A 21,742-nucleotide genomic window follows, 5' to 3' on the forward strand; every position below is an offset into this window, starting at 1 on the left:
AGTGACAACGTCATGGTGAAAAGGCGCCTAGAACAACCTCTGCCACAAAATGCACGAAAAAAGATAAAGGCTACGGTATTCTAGGGTTGTCACGAAATTCTAACGATTTACATAAAAGAAGGGTAGACTACGGTAAATAGCAGATGCTACGCAATATTTTTTGTCCAATTACGATAGCAGATTATGCAGAATAGTCTTTAAAAACTTAGCAGAGGCACAAGGGCATCTCCGCGACAATTTCCCCGTTCACGCTGCTTCATTTTACAAGGTTGCTATGACGAAATGTGTCTTCAAAAATATTCGGCACCTACCTTATATTCGAGACGTGACCCCAAGTGATTATTATTTGTTCTAAAAACTTAAGGTAGACTGAAGTAGAAAAAAAAAATCTTCGTTTGACGAAGTGACCCGTGCGGTTTAGGGCGATTTTGAGGACAAAAATCTTTATTATTTTTATTAGGTGATGGAGAAGCTTATAAAGAGATTTGAAAAGTGCGTTGTGACAGAGGAAGACTATATTTCAAAATAAAAATAAAATTGTAAAGATATGTAAGCCCTTTCTTTGTTAGGCCGGAAACTTTTGGACCGCACCTCGTATAAAACAGTTTACAACTTATATTACAAGCAGAAGGAATTGAAAACAGGGTACTGATTAATACTATTGTAATATTAGATAAAAATTGTTGAGCATTAGACTTTTTGTTTGTCGCGACATCTATTGACAAGTAGCAGTGCTGATAATTTAACACGGAGATCACGCTAGATGTCACTACAAATAACTTGCATTTACTGATGTATGGAGTTACATTATTATATGAGCCTCATCCTCAGCACATTTCAGATGGATATAGTTTTAGTATTCTAATATATCTCTCTTTCTTATCATCTGAAAGTCTGTTTGCCAGTCGGCAAAGGCCTCCTCCAGCCTCCTCCATTTGTTTCTGTCAAGTGCTACTCTGTTCCAGGTTACTCCGGCGACTAAGCAAATGTCATCATCCCATCTTTTTAGCTGTGAGCCAGCCTTCCGTTTCCCTTTCGTTTCGTTTTGTATCCAAATGGAGTTACAACACTTTCCTTACTTATTCCTCTATGATACCAAATTTGACTAAAAAACTCTTATTAAAAAAACCAATCTTAACACTAAGCCTCCTTCCTATGCCCTCTCTTCTCGCTGTTCATCCTCTCCCAGTCCTTAGCGACTGTGCAGTACAGTTGCATGGCCGCTCGGGAGTCTTCGACCGAACTATGCTCTCCGTGCTGTATCTCGATGCCGAGGATGTCTTTCGCTAGACGTTTGAGAGATGGTGTGCTGCCTTTGGTTATCTGGAAATTGGTAAATATTATATTTAGTAACACTATAGCAGTATGGAAGTCATAGTCATTCACTGCAAAATGGAGTGACAAATTGACGTGATTTTTTAAGTGGATATATTGGAAGGGATGGAAAGTGACATAGGCTACTATTTGTCTCTTTTCAACCCCCTACTAGAAACTTGTATGAAGCATTCTGAAATTTTCAAATTTAACGCTATCGAAGCTATCGAAGCCGCAAGCAAAGGCTAGTAAATTCATAATAATAACTCACCTTTCTAAATGGTTTATATCTAGATGTGTCTCTAATGCTCCTCTTAGGGTGCGAAAGGAATAAGACACTCAGATCGTGTTTCAAAGAGTGCCCGACTAGAATCTTGCCTCGAATCATCTCCGCTACTTCTTTCTGTACTGTAGCGAAGTCCTCACCATTAATAAGGTCTTCTTTCCTAACTCCGGACACACTTGTTCGGTAATCTATGATCTCTTCCCTCGGTTTAACAAACTTATCATATATACAGTCACCGAATTTGTTCACTAACGACACTCGAGCAAGCATGTGGTCATTTCCATCGTACCCAATGCCCACCATTTCACAATCTATTGCTATGAACTTTGTTAGTTTGTTTTTACCATTATTATCCTGTTTTTTAGGTACTGTCAGTTCCACTTCACCTATATCATCGATTTTACTAGCTTTAACTTTACTTTCTTTAGCTATATCAAGCGTTTTTAGCTCGTTTCGTACAAGAAACTGTGTTTTAGCTTTCTTCTTACGTGCACGTCTGAAAGTTCCTGTGAAGTGATCCTTTGAGTTTTCCTGTAAAGGCTTTTCGATTTTCTTGTCGGAAATCAGGTTACTTGATAGAAGTTTCTGCCAGTTTGCACTGATAAGGCCGCGGTTTGCAATAGTTTGGTTATTACTCGCGTCGTTGGCACGTTTGCTTTTTTTCGCCGTTTCCGTCATGTTCACATTAAACAGGCTTCTTAGTATTAGCCCTAAGATCACTAGTAATGTGTTACTCACAACGAATATTATTTTGAGCAGAAATTCAACGATAATCAGCAATAAATATATTATGTTTCCTGAGTGACCAATTGACATCTTCTTTTGACATACCTAGCGCATGGCTGCCAGTTATGAGCAATAGACAAATTATAGCTTGCGTCTAATTTTATTTCAAGTGAAAAAGATAGTACACAAATAGAATTAAAATAACATTTACATGATTTTACTGTGATAATAAGCCATATTATAAATTATTGTAACGATTGTAATTTCAGAAACTTCTCGAAAAAATCTAAATTTCCATAGACAAACTACTTTATTGTTCTTTGTTTTATGTTCGAAAACTATGTATAATAGATAATACAAGAAAAACATAAACATATAATTTTTATGTTTATACATACGTAATATTTAAGTGAACATATTTACATAATTATATAAGAAACTAAGACTAAACTTAAAAGCTAGCTAATGTCTAAAATAGGCCCTTGAGGCATTGTGCCAAGGATACTGGCGACATTTCCTCGCTGTATCGCAATGCTGATACGTTGAGCGAGGAAGTCGCCAGCTCTTCGGTCATCAGTTACCTCAACCAGACGCTTCGCGATTTCTGTGAACAACTTGTTCGCGCTGGGGCCCCATGGACCTAGAGTTTCTACACCAAAGGGTACAAAAAGGTATTCTTTGCCAAGACTTTTGTATTTATTACGTTTCAAAATTTCGGCACTTTCTGCCGCTGCGCCCGCTTTTATCTTGGTCCGTTGGAGGTGAGACGGTGCCAATGTGTCTACGCAGGTAGCATCCCACACTAACATTCGTCCCATACTCCAAGGGACCAAGGACACTCCATCAGGCCTCTTGCATATTTAAGTTAGTTTTCAAAACATATAAGTACTTTTATCAAATTTTTTCACTTATTTAAAATACACTTTTTGAAATAGAAAACTATGATTTGTATGATTATTTTACTCTAACTTCCCAGGTTTCAGAACGTTATCCCTTTGACAGCAGTTTGTCACTGTGTCAATAAAGTGTCAAATGAGTGTCAATGATTTCTATTATTGATGTTGTTCCTCTGTGAATATTTTGAATACTTTTCATACATTACGTTTTAAAATAGCCTCTGAAGTTGTTTTGCTATTGCCAAACAGCAATGTAGACTAAATTATAATTATAAACACTTTGACACCATGCAACATTTTAATAGTAGTAGTAGTACTTCATTTGTAAATATTAAAAAAATCGCGAAAATGTCAGCTGGACGCCGACGACGTGTTTCCATCAGTGGTGGGAGAACCCAGAAATGTTTCCACACGCCTTGCGGGCTGCTAGTCAGTATTCACTTTCTAATCGCGCCGATCGCACTCGATAAGATACAATAATTCCGATCGGTTCACTATAGTCCGATACTCCGAGTCGCGATGTCTTACGAAGACTTGTTTTCCCAACTTAAGTGTCACGGTCAAGAACACCTGATAAAGTACTGGCCAGAATTAAGTGAAAATGAGCGCGAACAATTGGCGGGTGAGCTTAGAAAAATCGACTTTGTGGAAACGAACGAGATTTTCCATAGAGCAATGGAGTCGTCGAAAGTTATCGCTGAGAAGCTGGACGATGATTTGAAGCCGATTCCTCAGTCCCATTACGAAGCCGTGCCTAGTTTGAGCCGGGAAAAGATAGAGGAATATGAAAACTTGGGTTTTAGAGAGATTTCTGAAGGAAAAGTTGGTGTTTTGCTGCTCGCGGGCGGGCAGGCGACGCGCCTTGGTTTCGGGCACCCCAAAGGAATGTACAACGTCGGTTTACCGTCACAAAAAACTCTGTTCCAAATTCAAGCTGAGAGGATAGTTCGGTTACAGAAAATGGCTGAGGAGAGAACAGGAAAAGAAGGCAAAATCACTTGGTATATCATGACTTCAGAACATACTATGGCTCCTACTGCTGAGTTCTTTAAGGATCACTCATTCTTCGGTTTAGAGGAGGAGAACATTGTGTTCTTTGAACAGGGAAGACTACCATGCTTTGATTTCAACGGTAAAATCCTCTTGGATGAGAAATACCAGTTAGCATCAGCCCCTGATGGAAATGGGGGTCTGTACCGTGCCTTAAAAACCCAAGGAATGCTTGATGACATTTCGAAAAGAGGTGTCGAACATTTACATGCCCATTCAGTCGACAACATCCTCATTAAAGTAGCCGATCCAGTATTCATTGGTTACTGCTTGAGCAGAAACGCAGATTGTGCAGCTAAAGTTGTCCAAAAGTCTTCACCGAGTGAAGCTGTCGGAGTTGTGTGCAGAGTCAATGGACATTACAAAGTGGTTGAATATTCCGAGCTTAGTGATGAAGCTGCTGAACGAAGGAATCCTGACGGAAGACTTACATTCTCTGCCGGTAACATCTGTAACCATTACTTCTCGTCTGAATTCTTAAAGAAAATATCAAACTTTGAAAGCAAGTTAAAGCTCCATGTCGCCAAAAAGAAGATCCCATACGTAGATGAGAATGGAATCCGACAGAAGCCAACAGAACCTAACGGTATTAAAATGGAGAAATTCATCTTCGATGTGTTTGAGTTTGCTGAGAAATTCATTTGCTTAGAAGTAGCAAGAGACGTTGAGTTCTCCGCTTTGAAGAATGCTGATGCAGCAGGAAAGGACTGCCCATCAACCGCTAGACAGGATCTTTTAAGGTTACACAGAAAATACATCAGGGAAGCCGGTGGCATCATCGAAGATAATGTAGATGTGGAGATATCTCCGCTGCTTTCTTACGGAGGTGAGAATATTGAGGATCTGGTGAAAAATGAGGTGTTCACCATAAGTCCGTTCCATTTGAAGAGCATGGAAGAGTCAGCGACCAATGGAGTCAATGGAACCAATGGGAAACATTAACTTACAATGATTTGTCAAACTTGAAGACATTTTTGTGACCATTTTGTGGGAGTTCCAAAAACGGTTCTGTACCAGGTAGGTGTTCTATAAAATAGAAAACTAAACTTAAATATTATATGTATAATATTTTTGCACCCTGCACCCTTGGCAAAAACTGCCACAATTTTTTTTGGACAAGTTTTTCCAGATGATTATTGGTACAGTTACAGTGTACCGTAATATCTTTAGTAATCAACACGGCAAATTGTTATTTGCAAATTAAAAACATTAATTAAAATAGTAATTTCATTACCTATTAAAATTACATTAGTTAATGTACATGTTTATTTATGGGCCTTAGTGCAAATAATTTAACAGTTTTAAAACATGTCTATAAATATTACATTGCTTTCTGTCAATATGATTTTTCTATAGGGTAAATGTACCGTTATTTGGCACCTTCAATAGTCTTTTTGGTAGTTTTTACTTTATTCAATTAATTATGAATTATAGACACCAAAACTACTAATAGTTTCTATTAATAGTAAACAAAACTATTAATATTTTCATAATCTATTTGTAAAGTTCTTTTATCTTAGTTTTATACAAATGTATATAATTTTTAGTACCCACTTTTCGCCCTAAAAATCAAACTGACATCACACATTGAGCACCGTGAAAATGGCAAATCATAATTTCATTATTTGCCTCTCTTGCTGAGAGAGATATAGTTTGTCAAGCCATTTTCGTCACTAGAAAAAAGCGGCAAGTTTAAAAAATATTCGTGCTAATATTTATCGCCCCATAGACAATTTTAATTTCGCGCCATTTTCTAGTGATAAACTTGTTTGACCGGCTATAGATAACATTTTTTTGCGGTAGGTCCTCTGTATCCTCATATCATTCGAAAGTGATGAATGATTCAGAATTAAAAACCAATAAGAAATGCACATTTTTATTATGTATTATAAAATTTATAAACTTCGTAATTCCAATCTATTTAAGTTATTCTTTAATGATCTCTAATTTATAACTGCCTTGGATAATAATAGAATGAGACAATTGGTAGGAAACTAGGAAGAGTCAAATGCATTGCAACTAGGGATGTACCGACTAGTCGCCGACTAGTCGGGAAAGCCGACTATCCGGCCACATTTGTAGTCGGCGATTAGTCGGCGACTAGTCGGCAAAAAGGGCCGATTAGTCGGCACTTCATTAGTCATAGAAAAACAGTACAAAATTAAATTACCAGCTGAAAATTATGGTTGTATTACATATGTAGCTATTAGTAATTCCTTTTTAGGGTTCCGTAGTCAACTAGGAACCCTTATAGTTTCACCATGTCTGTCTGTCCGTCCGTCCGTCCGTCCGTCCGTCCGCGGATAATCTCAGTAACCGTTAGCACTAGAAAGCTGAAATTTGGTACCAATATGTATATCAATCACGCCAAAGTGCAAAAATAAAAAATTGAAAAAAATGTTTTATTAGGGTACCCCCCCTACATGTAAAGTGGGGGCTGATTTTTTTTTTCATTTCAACCCCAACGTGTGATATATTGTTGGATAGGTATTTAAAAATGAATAAGGGTTTACTAAGATCGTTTTTTGATAATATTAATATTTTCGGAAATAATCGCTCCTAAAGGAAAAAAAGTGCGTCCCCCCCCCCCCCTTTAACTTTTGAACCATAAGTTTAAAAAATATGGAAAAAATCACAAAAGTAGAACTTTATAAAGACTTTCTAGGAAAATTGTTTTGAACTTGATAAGTTCAGTAGTTTTTGAGAAAAATACGGAAAACTACGGAACCCTACACTGAGCGTGGCCCGACACGCTCTTGGCCGGTTTTTTTTTGTCAAAACAACAAATATGTGTTATCACCACAGAAATAAATTTTCTACCTAGGATTATCGACTTCATAGGCAGGATCACTACCCACTAAGCCAAGCCGGTTGTTAAAAATGGAAAATGTATATAAATATTGTCATGAACCTTTGAACATCTGTAACAAAACATGAAAAGCGCGAACGAAGGCTCAAAAATGACATTTAAAACGTGAATTTATCGAAAATTATGTTCTGGCCGACTAGCCGACTAGTCGTCCGACTAATCGGCCACCCAAGCGCCGACTAGTCGGTAGTCGGCCTAGTCGGCCAAATCAATAGTCGGTACATCCCTAATTGCAACATAAATCACTTAATCAGCTTCAAGAGGATATTAAGCTAAGTCAAAAAAAAAGTTAGCAGCGATTATAACTTCACCGCGGGTGCAAATGTTATTTCAAACTTCTATGGAAATATTTTCTTAACCCTTGCGCAGGTGGGGCGAACAAAATCATTGCGAACTTAGCCTGGTCTGACTCTATCATTGTTAAAATACTTTTGTTTCTTTTGTCTATGATAATATTGATAATAACGCGATTACGTACTATAGAAGGTATATTTTCACCTATTCAATTCAAATTTCAAAGTTATAAACGCTATACCATTAGAATGTCCTCATTTTTCCGGTGTATATTGTAAAAAGGGAACAACAGCATTGTATTGTAGCTAAATTATGTCCTTTCATATAAAAAGGTTCAATTAAATAAATCATTCATATAAAGATACGAGCAAATTGTTTCCTTTTGAGCGAGAATGTGTCTACACGTCACATTTGTCAATGCCCGTAGGCGTCAATGCAAATTAGAAATAGAGCCTTCTTAATAATATGGCGAAAGTGAAACTGCCTAAAAGCGCCTTTTTATACGGAACGATGTATTGGCATGTAAATATAACGTGCGAGCGATTTGAATGTTTTGTATGTGAAGTGGTTAATGGACCTGATATAACTTAATATGATAGGTATTATAAATATAATACTGTTTGTTCTATGCTTAGCTACTTCGCGTTTAGCTTGCAGCAAAAAAATGGCGGAATTTAGGTATGCATTCAGAAAAAAATTGCGCGTTAGTACAAGGATATACCTAAGGGTATTTTAACTACTACAAAAAATAGTTTGTACAACTACAAATAAAAAGTAAACAAAAAATCAGATAACACAAAGTTTTTAGCGTAAATGGTAAAATTGCGCGTAAAAGCAATGCGTTATTATATTCCAAAAGCAATAAATTATATGTGTACATTATTCATAGGTGTAAACGTAAATTGATTGTGTCAATATTATTCAAGCTGGAGCAGAAAAAAACGAAAGATTATTTTAAATTGCTCCTTACGACGTATTCAATACAGCTAATATTTCTACATGCAAAAATTATGCAATTATTATATTGTCAAGCCACTTTGTCTCGGCGTATGTTTATGGCGTTAAATTGTAAATATATTAAAATAAAATAAGTCATATTCATAAGTCAATAAACATGCCTAAATTTTAGTTTCCTAGTTTTTTGCTGAACAATGTTAATTTGGAATTGATCCGAATGGAATAGTTTACTAAAGTAAGGACGCTAAGCACTGTGAATTTCGTACACTGACCTTCCGTTTCCTATCTCTATCGCAGGTGTACATAATTATATTGCTATTCCGCTCACAAGTACGCGCAAGTAATAGAGACAGAAATGGCAGGTCGATGTACGAAAGTATTTTGCTCAGTGTCCTTTAGGAATGTAACTTGCGTTCAGCAAAAGCATAGGATACTTTTAATATTATACCATAGAGAGCAATATAAATACTGTATTATTAAGTTAATTGCCTTTATGAAATGCCCCAAGCGCAAGTATGTCGTAAATATAAATAAGACTACCATCATTGACCATCAGACACTTTTAAATTTGCCGATTGTGACATCTCACTTAAAATTTGTGTTACAATTAAAATAAATGATTATAGGCAGGGCCCGTAATTGATTAAGGAATAATGATTAATTATTACAATAGAACTATTTGAATCATCCTATATGTAGCATGACGTCAAATTGATGTCATCGGCATGAAAGTTACGGGCCCTGATTATAGGTATACATATTTGAAATATTTCAAAATTGATTGTCTTGTTTATTTTACGCTATCCTACAGGACTATCACATGATTGATGCGACAGTATCTCGCCGCAACCACGGTATAATAAAGAGTACTATAGTACAGTATGGCCACTCTCGCTCCCCGCTGAAAGTGCCGCCCACCCTCGGTTAGCTCACTGTTACCGCCTGTCAAAAACGCGAACAGTCGACCTGTCATATTTCACTCATACAAGCATAGTACGCGTTCACCTACACGAGCTTAGACTGTGTGCTAGGAACGCGCCTCTTTCATATATTTGATCGCCAGTGTCCGAAGTGTGCCGCTACATAGATTACACGTCTTTTTCTAATTATATTAATAACATAAAGACGGGTAGCTTACTTTCCTGTGACTTGAATCTCTTGCCAATCATGTGCTAGCCCCGCTGCTAAATATGTTTGCTATGTAAATCATAAGAATTTTAATTCTATGCATATATTAAAATTTATACTATTTCATTATAAAAATGATTTTTTTAAATGTTTGTTTATTTATAATTTTTACTTTACATCACATAGATTTATTCAAAATTATGTTTTCGTTTATGTTTGCTTAAGTCATAATAAGATTTTATGTACTTAATAGATAGTCATAATAATGAGATTTTATATTTACGTTCCTTATACAATAAAGTATTTAAAGTAATTTTTATTTTTCTTTACAACCTTACCTTACCTGTAATAAACAATTAAATAATGATAATTCAAAGAAACCGAAGAAACGGTCTATTTTTTCCACATTCCCTTTTTATGATTTTCTTTCATTTTCTAAGCCAAGGTTTTCTAGTAAGTAGCATTAAAAAATACATCACAATTCTTTTATTTTATTGAAATTGCAGTTATTTAGAATTGGTACTTTAAACGATAAGACCACTTTTGTGTGCGTCTATATTTGGGTTTTTTGTTCAAAGTTATTCCTGATCTTTATTCCGTAGTGTACTTGGGGTAATTTCGAAAGGGGAATCTCGATATGATAGAATAATGGTGATTTTGATGTGACTTTCGATATTACCCCAATGCACCCTAACTATTTTTTAACAGATTTTGTATGGGGGTTACGGAACACATTCATTGCACAAAACGTGTGGAAACTTTGGGACAGTTTTTTTTTCTCATATTAGAATTAAAAGAGCGATTCTAAGTAGAAATTTCATAAAAAATACCCTTGTTAAAAACGTTTGAGCAGCTGTGATATAATGGCTCATTTGATCAATAGTTTTATTTTACAGATATCTAATTTGTGCGAACAAAGAGTATTCTATATACTTTTTCGTCAATAACACAGTCTGTTAGTTAATAGGCACGGTTACCCCGTGACTTTGACCTTTTGACAGACAAACGTCGCATGCAAAAGGTCACTCGATCACCTTTTCCTACGTTTGAGATTTGACATACTAATGATCTAATTTAGTATCAGCAAGAACGATTTAATGCTATTTATTTGATTTAATTTGGTGTCAGTAACCTTACCCCATGTTTGGCATTAAAGGCACAATATCTTCGATGTATGTCATTTTTGAATAGTCTGAAATATCGCGTCTTTTTAACAAACAATTAAATGTGCTTTATTAAACAAAAGGATCCTATTCGCATTGCACAAGAACTTATTTAATGTTTTTTTTTATTGCCGCTTTTTTCTAGTGTCGCTGCAGAAGCTTGAGGCGGCGGCATTCCGCATTATTCTTATTGTCTATGGAAGGTCAGCTCTTCGGGCCATTTTTTTTTTAATTTCACATTTTTATACATATATTTTTTCTTGCTCTCACTTACGTGAAAAGTTTCAAGGTCGCGGTACGGAGCGGTCGTGTGTTTAGATTTGATTGATAATGCCATTCAACTTAAGTTCGCGCCATTCCACGCATTCTTTCGACGGATTGCAACAGACAGGCATAGCCGTGAAATTATATTGTTGCTTCACTAGCCGGTTTCTCCTTACTATACCTACCAGCGTCGTTCGCAGGATTTCTTAGAGCGTTTTGACATTATTCGATCGATATCGGATGTAGGGAGGATATTAAAAAGATGGCGCATTAAGAGGCAACAGGATCGAAAATGGTTTAAGCCTGGCGCCATCACATGCGCGGATCCAGGGGGGGGGGTCATAGCCTAGGTTGGCCATTCAAATAGACCACGTGACCCCCCCACCTCTTGGGGTCTGGGCCTTTACCACGTGACCCCCCCCCCCCTGGGCACAAAGCTGGATCCGCGCTTGCCATCATATCTACATTTTACAGAGGTAGCCAGTTATCATCCGTATCCTACAGGTCTATAAAGCTAATTTAACCATGACACATTTGAGATTCAAATTGAGCCTTACCTTACCTCAGTTAATAAAAATGTTTTGATCAAGTCTTATCTATTGACTAAAGGAATTTACCGCCGTTAAACTTATCTCTGTATACTATCTATTAATGTATTTCATGTATAAACAACGCAAAAACTCTGATTCTGTGTGAAAAGGGCATATATTACTTTAGATTAGATCATGGGAGCTACAGCTCTAAAGTCCCTTATACACAGTAGACCTCCATATTTGTCAGCAGAACGCTGCCCGCACGTGATATGCATTTTAAAAACCAAGTTCAACGACTTAGGGCTCCATACAAGCCAAGAGAATTCTAATGGTATGAGTGTTTCTACTATTCTGTGTTGAAAATCTACAAAGAGCAGGCTTATTAATGCTCAAAATGTAGGAAGAACGGTCAAACAAAAACACTTATAATAAGAATAACTTTATTGCCCAATAAAATGTACAACAGATATGACAGAGGTCTCCGCACTAGGCTAGTTACAGTTTATTGTATCAAGTAGATTGTATTATACAAATTATAAAAATAGTTATAGTAAGTACCTATTATTTCAATATTTTGGATATTTCATCTCACAAAATTAAACCATTCCATATCTAGTGGTTTTATGTAAGTATTAGTGCGTTTCACAATATCCGATCCGATATCGGATGTAGGAAGGATTTCAAAGTCAAAAATTAAAGATGGCGGCTTAAATATATGGGATATCGGATCGGATAATGTGAAAACGCACTTAGAGGCCTTCGCTTGCTCTTAGCTCAATATCTTTCTTGCTCTTTACTTGCATAAACAGCTATTTATTATAAAATTTAATATCGTGACCGTGGTTGAGTTGCTCAAACTTTGAACTGTAGAACGTAGACAAAAAGTGAAAGGTAATGCAAAGGTCGCTCAAAGTTTAATTCTTCCGGATCCCAGCTGTGCCTAGAGCTGCATAAGATAGGTGTAAATAAGTTTCAATTGGCTCTAAGTATGCATTATTTGAAATTACGCAAAGAAGAAATGATGTCACGATGTCAAATATAGATAGATTTACCCTATATCTTTTGTGGAATTTTAAATAGATAAACAAATGACCCTAGTTACCTAACTATGATTAGTTTTTCGTAGTTTTTCGGTAAAAAAGCCCCGCGGTAAAAAAAAAACTAATTTTAAAATAGGGTTATTTTCTCATAGACAATTTTCGCGTTTTTTCTACTGACACATTGGGTGTGCCAGAGTAAAATAATAATGTCAATATCTATGAAAAAAAATGATAATATGCTATGTTCATATGTTATTCAAGTTGTGCAAAGCAAGTGCAAAGGGTAATCTTTCGTGCACAATTTGGGTAGGGTACCTATTACGTACCAACTCTTCTATTCTAAATGTTCTAACAAGTTTACAAACGAAAATGAAGGGAAATTCCACATAGCCTAGCCTAAGTACTCATAATTCCTAAACATCATTAAATTTAATGGTCCACAATTAAAAACTACTCCTACTGGTCCTGATAACCGAATTGCTGATTAAGTAAGAAACCTGTTATCGGCCGATTTTCATAATAACACAACCCAGTCTGTCAAGGTCGCGATATTCGAGTTTGCTCTACGTGAAGCTCGAATAGTGTTTCTCTTTCTTTTATCGCTTGAAGAAACAAGAGCGATAAAGAGGCAGAAAACGAAATCTCAGGTATCGCGGTTCGCGAATCGACCTGTTAGCTCGCTATTTTTATACCTATTACTTTAATACAAAATAAAAATGCGAATGTACTTGAAGTCAGGTCTTGCACATTCGTTGTCGTGATTGTTAATTTAATTCTTTAATTAGCAATTTAGAAAAACTGCATTCTACAATTTTAAGTAGTTTTCCAAGTATTAAAAGGCGGGACATTAAAATGTATACTTTTTAAACTTGCCGTGTTTTACAAATTGTCAAAAGTGTTTGGAAACTTTACTAAAAGTAGTAGGTAGTCACTACTTTAGTAAAGTTTCCGCATTGTCTATGGAACCCTAAATACTCCGAAATTACTTTCCCGCCTTTTTAAATGTCAAGCGATGTTGTCACGGCGCGTCTGCCGCCAAATGTGGCCAAATGTCAAGGCCGAAACAATCACATTTACTTTTCGAATGGAATTAAGGAAAAGGAATTGAGACGTATTGGACCTTTATTAAAAATAAAAATACTGGCTGTTTCGTATTTTTATTTTTAAATCTCAGGTTTTGGTTTTTTGGTAGCACATCGCGATTGTTTTTTTTTTTTTTAATTTAGATGTTATTCACAAACTCGCTTGTAAATTTTAATTAGAAACGTAATAAATTAGTAATTATTTAACGAACAACTACCTCTGACTCAATCAAGATCTAGTTTTGCGATTACATTAATTGCAAAACTTTGCAATTGGCACGCCTTTCATATTCATACTTGAACCGGTTTTGTTAACAAAGATCAAACATAAGTTACAGTAGGCAGTTCAAAAGTAACCAGTAGGTATTTCGAAAATAACCCTCATACCGGTACCTAAGTTACTGCGAAGGCGTCGGGCTATGACCTGATGCCAAATGGTCAATGATTCATAAAAAGGTACAGAATACCTACCTTGTTTTTTGACGACTGCGAGAATACGGGCAAAAATATTCAATAAAAACATTAGGGTGGCTAGCCGAATGGCACAAACGCTCACGAAACGCTCACGAAACGAAGCGCTAGTAGATATCTATCTCTATCGCGCTTGCGTATTGGCGCGACAGAGCCAGCGGCGTATCGCTTTCGTTTGGCGTCGGAGAAATGCCATTCGGCTACGGGGCTAGGTATCATAGATATTAGATATACCGGAAAATCCTGGGACCTGTGAAAGATGACGGCACGTGGAGGATAAGGAGGAATGCCGAAATAGAGGAGTTGGTGGGCGCTGGGCGAAGCGAACATCACCGGCGTAACCAAATCCCACAGACTTCGCTGGTTCGGGCACCTACTAAGAATGGGAGAGGATCGGGCTGCCAAGAGGGTGCATCTGGGAAGACCAACTAACTGGTGGCCGCCCGGCGGGTCGGCCCAGATACCGCCGGGGAGACAGCGTGATGGCGGATCTGTGTTAGCTACAAGCCGATAATTGGCAGGAAGCTGCGCAGGATCTGGATAAGTGGCGTGCTCTCGTTTTGGAGGCCAAGATCCTCTTTGGATCACAGAGCCATACTAGTTAGTTAGATATTAGCTACCACTTGATAGCTTGCGGCGAAATTATGGTCAAAAGCTGCACTTCATGCAGAAAGCAAGTGATGAAACTGATGAAGGATGGAAGAGGTTCTTGGCGTAAGAAAATCATATGAATACGTGCCTTTTAGTGCAAGGAAGGCCGTTTAGACCTGTCATCGGGTGGCTACATTTTCTCCGAACTGAACGGTTAGACTGCCCCGTCATGTATTATGTCTAGTTTTAAGTTAGTAGACACAACAAGCGCCTCACATCGTATTAGATACTTTGAGTTCGTACCTACCATAGGCATTAATATTAAATTAAAAGAATAGCGGGTCATAACAAGAGATCCGAGAGTCGTTCGAGTTATTCATGGCAATAAATAAAAATAATTAAGCCTAAGTATAAGTAAGTAAGTAGTTTTTTTTAATAAGCAGCATTGGCCCCATTAAAAGTTCATTAAGACCTCAAAAGTATAAAATCACTAATGTGAGTTAGAGAAAAATATAATGGAATCTAGAGGCCGATTCTGAAATTTCGAACAATCGATATCATCAGTAATCATCACTCTTAATAAAAATGCTATATTATATTTTAAATAAATATCGTTTTAGAGAATAGTATAGACTCTTGGTGCATTTTTTCTATCGTATGCATCGAATCAAACATATTTATTGAACAAACTAAGAACAATAATTACAATAAATAATTGAATAAGTGTTCAAAACTGTTTTTGCTGTTACTTATCTGGTTTCGTGGGAGTATCAGTAGGTAGTCTATCTATACTACTCGTAATATTATAAATGGGAAAGTGTATGTGTCTGTGTTTTGTCCGTCGGCAAAACGGAGCCACGAATATAGGTACTTATCCGATTTTTTTTTACTACGTCGGTGGCAAACAAGCATACGGCTCGAAGAGTTTCAAATGCGCGTTGCCAACTTGCCACCCCATTAGAAACTTGTACATTCCCGTTTGCTGTGTTAAGAAGTAAGAAGTTAAGTTGAAAAGATGGAGAGTGACATAGGGTACTTTTTGTCTCTTTCTAACCCCCCACTTCACTAAAATGGGGGGAGGAAGTTGTATCGAGCAAACCACAATGTTCGAATTCAACGCAAACGAAGCTGCGGACAAAATCTAGTATACTTATAACTGCCATCTGCCGCTGATAGTCTAAATTGATTTCAATTAATTGCATGCAACCATGTGACGTCACATCCTAAACGGAAGCGTGTTATCAGCCTAGTTTATTCATTATGCGACTCTATTGTTCCAATATTAACTGGCAGAAAAAGTTAAAATTCGGATACGTTAGGAAAAACTGAATAGGGAACTTGTATTTCAAATAATAGTATTTTATGCAACAGGCGTTTAAAGGAGGTCAACAAAGACTAGTGGCGTGGGTAACAATTTGAGGCGAAGCCGAAAATTGGTAATAAAGACGCCACGAGTATTTTTTTGACTCAGTTAAACACCGTTGCATACAATACTTTTTCCTGACTTTTTCTAAGACCATGAACTTAGTTTTAATAGCTTTCTAGAATAAGTAATTTTCGTGAAATTCACACTGTTTCTTGTATTTTGACGCAAAAGTTTGCACTGTCAGCCCAGCTGCCCAAAGCCATCCCGCGCACGCGCGCAGAATCATAAGCATGCGTTGTCATGGTTACAGAGTCAAACAATGCGTTTTAATTTTTTTTTGTTACTGCGCATGAGCGGAAAGCCGGCGGACGCTGGCTTTGGGGAATAGACTCTTGTACCTATAATAAACTTATAGGGTTTTAAGACCCTGTAAATGAATAACAGTTCGGGAGTAGGAAAAGTATTTTTCCCCTCACTAGCTCGGAAACACGTGTTTTGTCCTTTAATACCAGCGGGTAAAAACGCATTTTATCCACTAGTGGGTAAAGTAATTTGACCTTGAATAAAGTCAAATTAACTGCTTTAAAATTGATAAAAGTAGGTGAATCTAGTAATAAAGATGATTTACTTACCACATGTGGAAATACTGGAAGCAGTGATAAACGCATTTTTTGCGTTGTAGTTTCCTCGCTATAGTGAGGGGAAAAGTTTTGTGTTACACTCGGGTGCAAATGTATTTTACTTCTCGTGTGTTAAAAAACTCGCAAGTTCAGGATTCTATTCTCGAACCACTCGCTTCACTCGTGGTTCAACTATAGAATCCTTTCACTTGCTCGTTTTTCAATTCCACACTCGGCGTTAAAATACAACTTTGCCCCCTTGTATAACAAATAACTATTTCAGGTGTTAATATTTATGACTCGTTCGATGATACCGCGAACCTCAAGGTTTAGGAAGGCACGGGCTTTATGAAGACAATTGGCCCGTGACCCCTACATTTTTCAAATTTGCCGCCTATTTAACCGTCGCCTCATATCTATCAAGAAGGACGGTTATCAAGTCGTCTGTATGTTTTTTTTTATTTTTTTTATTTTTTATGTTTGTTCCTCGATATCTCCGTCATTACTGGACCGATTTTGAAAATTTTTTTTTGATTGAATGTATATGCATACCAGGCATACAGATTGGTCCCATTTTTCTCAGAACCCAGTTCTGATGATGGGATCCTGGAGAAATCGAGGGAACTCCTCGAATCTGAAAGGCATATATATGGTGATTTTTGTGTTTTTAAAGGAACAGCATGCATTTAGGTACGGAACAGTGACATTTGGTGCAGTGGAACTGCTGATGATGGCCAGAACGGAATTCTTCAAATCTGAACGGCACGCTTATAGTAACTTTGGTATTTTTATAAGAACAGCATGCACTTTCGTCCAGAACAGTGACATTTGGTGCAGTGGAATTGCTGATGATGGTCAGAACCGAACTCCTCAAATCTGAATGGCACGCTTATAGTGACTTTGGTATTTTTATAAGAACAGCATGCACTTTCGTCCAGAACAGTGGCATTTGGTGCAGTGGAACTGCTGATGATGGCCAGAACCAAACTCCTCAAATCTGAACGGCACGCTTATAGTGACTTTGCCATTTTTATAAGAACAGCATGCGCTTACGTCTAGAACAGTGATATTTGGTACAGTGGAACTACTGATGATGGTCAGAACCGAACTCCTCAAATCTGAACGGCACGCTTATAGTGACTTTGGTATTTTTATAAGAACAGCATGCACTTACGTCCAGAACAGTGACATTTAATTAGTTATGTTTGTTAAGCATATTGAGTTTTCAAGTCAAAGTTTGTCAAGCTTCGATTTCTTATAATATAATCGGATTCATGAGGAATTGAGGAAACTCCTCAAACCTTAACGTTATACGTATATTCATTTGTGTTGCCATCTAATAATTAAAGCATTAAAAGCAGTTTTAAAAAATACTTACACATTTCTACATAATCCAACATTCGCAAGTAGCTTTCACCAGAACCCGACAGGCGACGGTTTTTTTTTCTTAAAAATTATTTAGTAACAATACTTGCTTGGCCGTCTTTATAAGAAAAACATAGATGGTAGTTATTATTAAACCCAATCCCTATTTAATAAATCTGATAGAAAAGTAGTATGTACCTATAACAATATGTACAATATTCTAGATTATCGCACCCATAAAATGGTGTCAAAACACTTGATCCAAGGGTGTTCAAAGATATCGGCTGCAACGCGCACTTCATAAACGATAATTGATAATACTATTTGATCTTTGATTTGATAATAAATTGATAAACTTGTTTTGTTGTTTTTGTTTAAATATTGAATAATGCGTGCTGCGAATAGGTAAAGCTTGACCAGTAATATATGATTACGCGCCATCTTGCGGAATTTCATTAGAACTATTTTCTTCATACTAAACTGAAGTGTCATATTTCTGGTCAGGTTTTGCCTACCTTATTTATAATACCTATAGTTAGCCTATGAAAATGACAGGATAGCAGTGAACTGATCATTGATCAACTATTTCAAAAGCCAATGATTTATTTATACTTTATTGCACATAGGTACAAATGGTGGAATAATGTCTTCAATCTGTAGAAAATGCCCAGCTAGCACCAATTTATTGCCTTTATTCATCGTCTCAGGTTGGAAAATGATTTCGTGAGCGATGGCACGAAACCCTGTTTTAGTCACCAGTTTGTCAATTTCTCACTGAAAACAACGATTTTAATGTTATTGGCGATAATGTTGTAACCACCATCGTCCAAAATTGTCTAATGTAGTAAAATAGCACAAGATTTCATTAATTTTTTCACAATGTTTACTTACTTCTCGCTTGGCAGCGGTTACAATATTGTCACTGTCACGTGGCGTTGTCGTCGCGCACGATCCCAATACATCAGTCAAATTGTACACAAAAATTACCTAAAAAAACCATGTATATGAAAACAAAGATTACATGTTTTATTGAATAAAAGTTATGATTGCTTCGTAATTTGCAATAAACTGTTTTGTAATAAAATTTCCTGTGTGGTGACGGGTTAAGAATTTCACCACCCCCTTTCTGCCCGTGGGTGTCGTAGAAGGCGACTATGGGATATGGGTTAAATTGTGGTGTAGGCGAGAGGCTGGCAACCTGTCACTGCAATGCCACAGTTTCGTTTTCTTTTAACCCCTTATTTGCCAAGAGTGGCCCTGAAGCTTTAGTAGTTTCATGTGCTCTGCCTACCCCTTTATGGGATACAGGCGTGATTGTATGTATGTAATAAAAATACAAAAAAATGTCAGATTTTTTGCATTTTAGGTATTTGCAGTTTATGAAGATTTTTTTTTTTGCCTCAATATAGCATACTTACTAAAAAACCCGCTTTATTTTTTTAGGAGACCTTTGTGTAAGATTTAGTGATGCATTGTGCCTGAATGAATGCCTGTTACTCGGTTGTAAATTGTAATTTGTAAGTGGTCAATTTGCTATGATTTGCAACGAGTATTCGGCCTTGACTACCGCAATTTTTGCTTTCCAGCCTAATACGGATAAAGTGCATTCTATTTTGATTAGAGGGACCATTTTTAGGGTTCCGTAGTCAACTAGGAACCCTTATAGTTTCGCCATGTCTGTCTGTCCGTCCGTCCGTCCGTCCGTCCGTCCGTCCGTCCGTCCGCGGATAATCTCAGTAACCGTTAGCACTAGAAAGCTGAAATTTGGTACCAATATGTACTTAAATCACGCCAACAAAGTGCAAAAATAAAAAATGGAAAAAAATGTTTTATTAAGTAACCCCCCCTACATGTAAAGTGGGGGCTGAGTTTTTTTTTCATTCCAACCCCAACGTGTGATATATTGTTGGATAGGTATTTAAAAATGGACAATGAAATTACACATAACCGTGCAAACTATCGGTCGACGGACGTGGACGTGGCCTTGAGCGCATGGACGTCCGATCGAAATCTGGCTCGCTGGATGTTTTGTTCCGTGCACACTGATCGGTCGCGGTCGTGGTCGATTTACGACGGACGTCCGCGTAGTATGTTCCTAGCTTAAAGCTAGGAACATACTACGCGGACGTCCGTCGTAAATCGACCGCGGACGGGGATCTGGACAATGAATATACACTTAAGCTAGGAACATACTACGCGGACGTCCGTCGTAAAACGAGTGCGACCGCGACCTATCAGTGTGCACGGAACAAAACATCCAGAGAGCCAGATTTCGATCGGACGTCCGTGCGCTCAAGGCCACGTCCGCGTCCGTCGACCGATAGTTTGCACGGTTATGTCTATTTCCATTGTCCAGATTCCCGTCCGCGGTCGATTCACGACGGACGTCCGCGTAGTGTGTTCCTAGCTTTAACCGTGCAAACTATCGGTCGACGGACGTGGATGTGGCCTTGAGCGCATGGACGTCCGACCGAAATCTGGCTCGCTGGATGTTTTGTTCCGTGCACACTGATCGGTCGCGGTCGCGGTCGATTTACGACGGACGTCCGCGTAGTATGTTCCTAGCTTTTATGTAATTTCCGTCCGCGGTCGATTTACGACGGACGTCCGCGTAGTATGTTCCTAGCTTAATTCGCTTTCTGCATTTCTTATGAGACTGCATCCTAGCCGCGTCGAATCGCATTCAAAATGTATGAGGATTCGATTCGACGCGGCTCGATTCCGCCTAAGTGGACGCCGCTTTAGATTACCTTCGGGGGTCTACAGTGTTGAGTGTAGACTCTACACGGTCTACATCGCTCTCTTTTTAGGGTTCCGTAGTCAACTAGGAACCCTTATAGTTTCGCCATGTCTGTCTGTCCGTCCGTCCGTCCGTCCGTCCGTCCGCGGATAATCTCAGTAACCGTAAGCACTAGAAAGCTGAAATTTGGTACTAATATGTATATCAATCACGCCAATAAAGTGCAAAAATAAAAAATGGAAAAAAATGTTTTATTAGGGTACCCCCCCTACATGTAAAGTGGGGGCTGATATTTTTTTCATTCCAACCCCAACGTGTGATATATTGTTGGATAGGTATTTAAAAATGAATAAGGGTTTACTAAAATCGTTTTTAGATAATCTTAATAGTTTCGGAAATAATCGCTCCTAAAGGAAAAAAAGGTGCGTCCCCCCCCCTCTAACTTTTGAGCCATATGTTTAAAAAATATGAAAAAATCACAAAAGTAGAACTTTATAAAGACTTTCTAGGAAAATTGTTTTGAACTTGATAGGTTCAGTAGTTTTTGAGAAAAATACGGAAAACTACGGAACCCTACACTGAGCGTGGCCCGACACGCTCTTGGCCGGTTTTTTTATCATAATTTGATCTGTTGAAAACAATTTGTGAATTATAATAAATCACGATAAATGATAAGTAAATCGGATATGAAATCAAATCTGAGCGGAAAACGATTTTAAATCAATTACCTACTTTCTTATCACGTTATGAGTAGGTACTAGGTAGGTAGAAATTAGTAGGAGTGCAGCATCGTCGATGTTCAGTCCAGTTGGTAACAATATGTAATGTGTTGGCTTGACGGAGCGATTTAAAGACTCGAGTTTGACATGTTCTTAGGGTGCGCGCCCACGGGCGACACAGTTGCTCGACGACTTACGTAGTTGTATTTGTATGAAAAGTTGCGTCGCTTCGTGATCGCACTTTCATACTAGCATGGTGGCCATGGTA

At 37.6% G+C, this 21,742-nt stretch overlaps 2 protein-coding genes across 2 annotated transcripts; one reads left to right on the forward strand and one right to left on the reverse strand.

The window, feature by feature from the left end:
* Nucleotides 1-612: 612 nt before the first annotated feature.
* Nucleotides 613-2,506, reverse strand: LOC125239108 (RNA exonuclease 4-like). The gene is made up of 2 exons (XM_048146601.1): nucleotides 1,586-2,506; nucleotides 613-1,323 (listed from the first exon to the last, which is right to left on the reverse strand). Exons 1-2 carry the CDS (start codon nucleotides 2,414-2,416, stop codon nucleotides 1,141-1,143), a joined length of 1,014 nt encoding a protein of 337 aa, XP_048002558.1. The 5' UTR covers nucleotides 2,417-2,506; the 3' UTR covers nucleotides 613-1,140.
* A 985-nt stretch (nucleotides 2,507-3,491) lies between these two features.
* LOC125239107 (UDP-N-acetylhexosamine pyrophosphorylase-like protein 1) lies at nucleotides 3,492-6,286 on the forward strand. The gene has a single exon (XM_048146599.1). It carries the CDS (start codon nucleotides 3,742-3,744, stop codon nucleotides 5,212-5,214), a length of 1,473 nt encoding a protein of 490 aa, XP_048002556.1. The 5' UTR covers nucleotides 3,492-3,741; the 3' UTR covers nucleotides 5,215-6,286.
* Nucleotides 6,287-21,742: the final 15,456 nt, after the last annotated feature.

Source organism: Leguminivora glycinivorella, chromosome 25, assembly GCF_023078275.1.
Source record: "Leguminivora glycinivorella isolate SPB_JAAS2020 chromosome 25, LegGlyc_1.1, whole genome shotgun sequence".
Lineage (NCBI taxonomy): Eukaryota > Metazoa > Arthropoda > Insecta > Lepidoptera > Tortricidae > Leguminivora > Leguminivora glycinivorella.

Bases quoted from the DNA above. Each gene is read 5' to 3' on its own strand.
- LOC125239108 (XM_048146601.1), bottom strand. From the start codon at position 2,416: ATGTCAATTGGTCACTCAGGAAACATAATATATTTATTGCTGATTATC. The intron at 1,324-1,585 runs GTGAGTTATTAT...ACCAATTTCCAG, and splicing joins GATATAAACCATTTAGAAAG to ATAACCAAAGGCAGCACACC.
- LOC125239107 (XM_048146599.1), top strand. From the start codon at position 3,742: ATGTCTTACGAAGACTTGTTTTCCCAACTTAAGTGTCACGGTCAAGAA.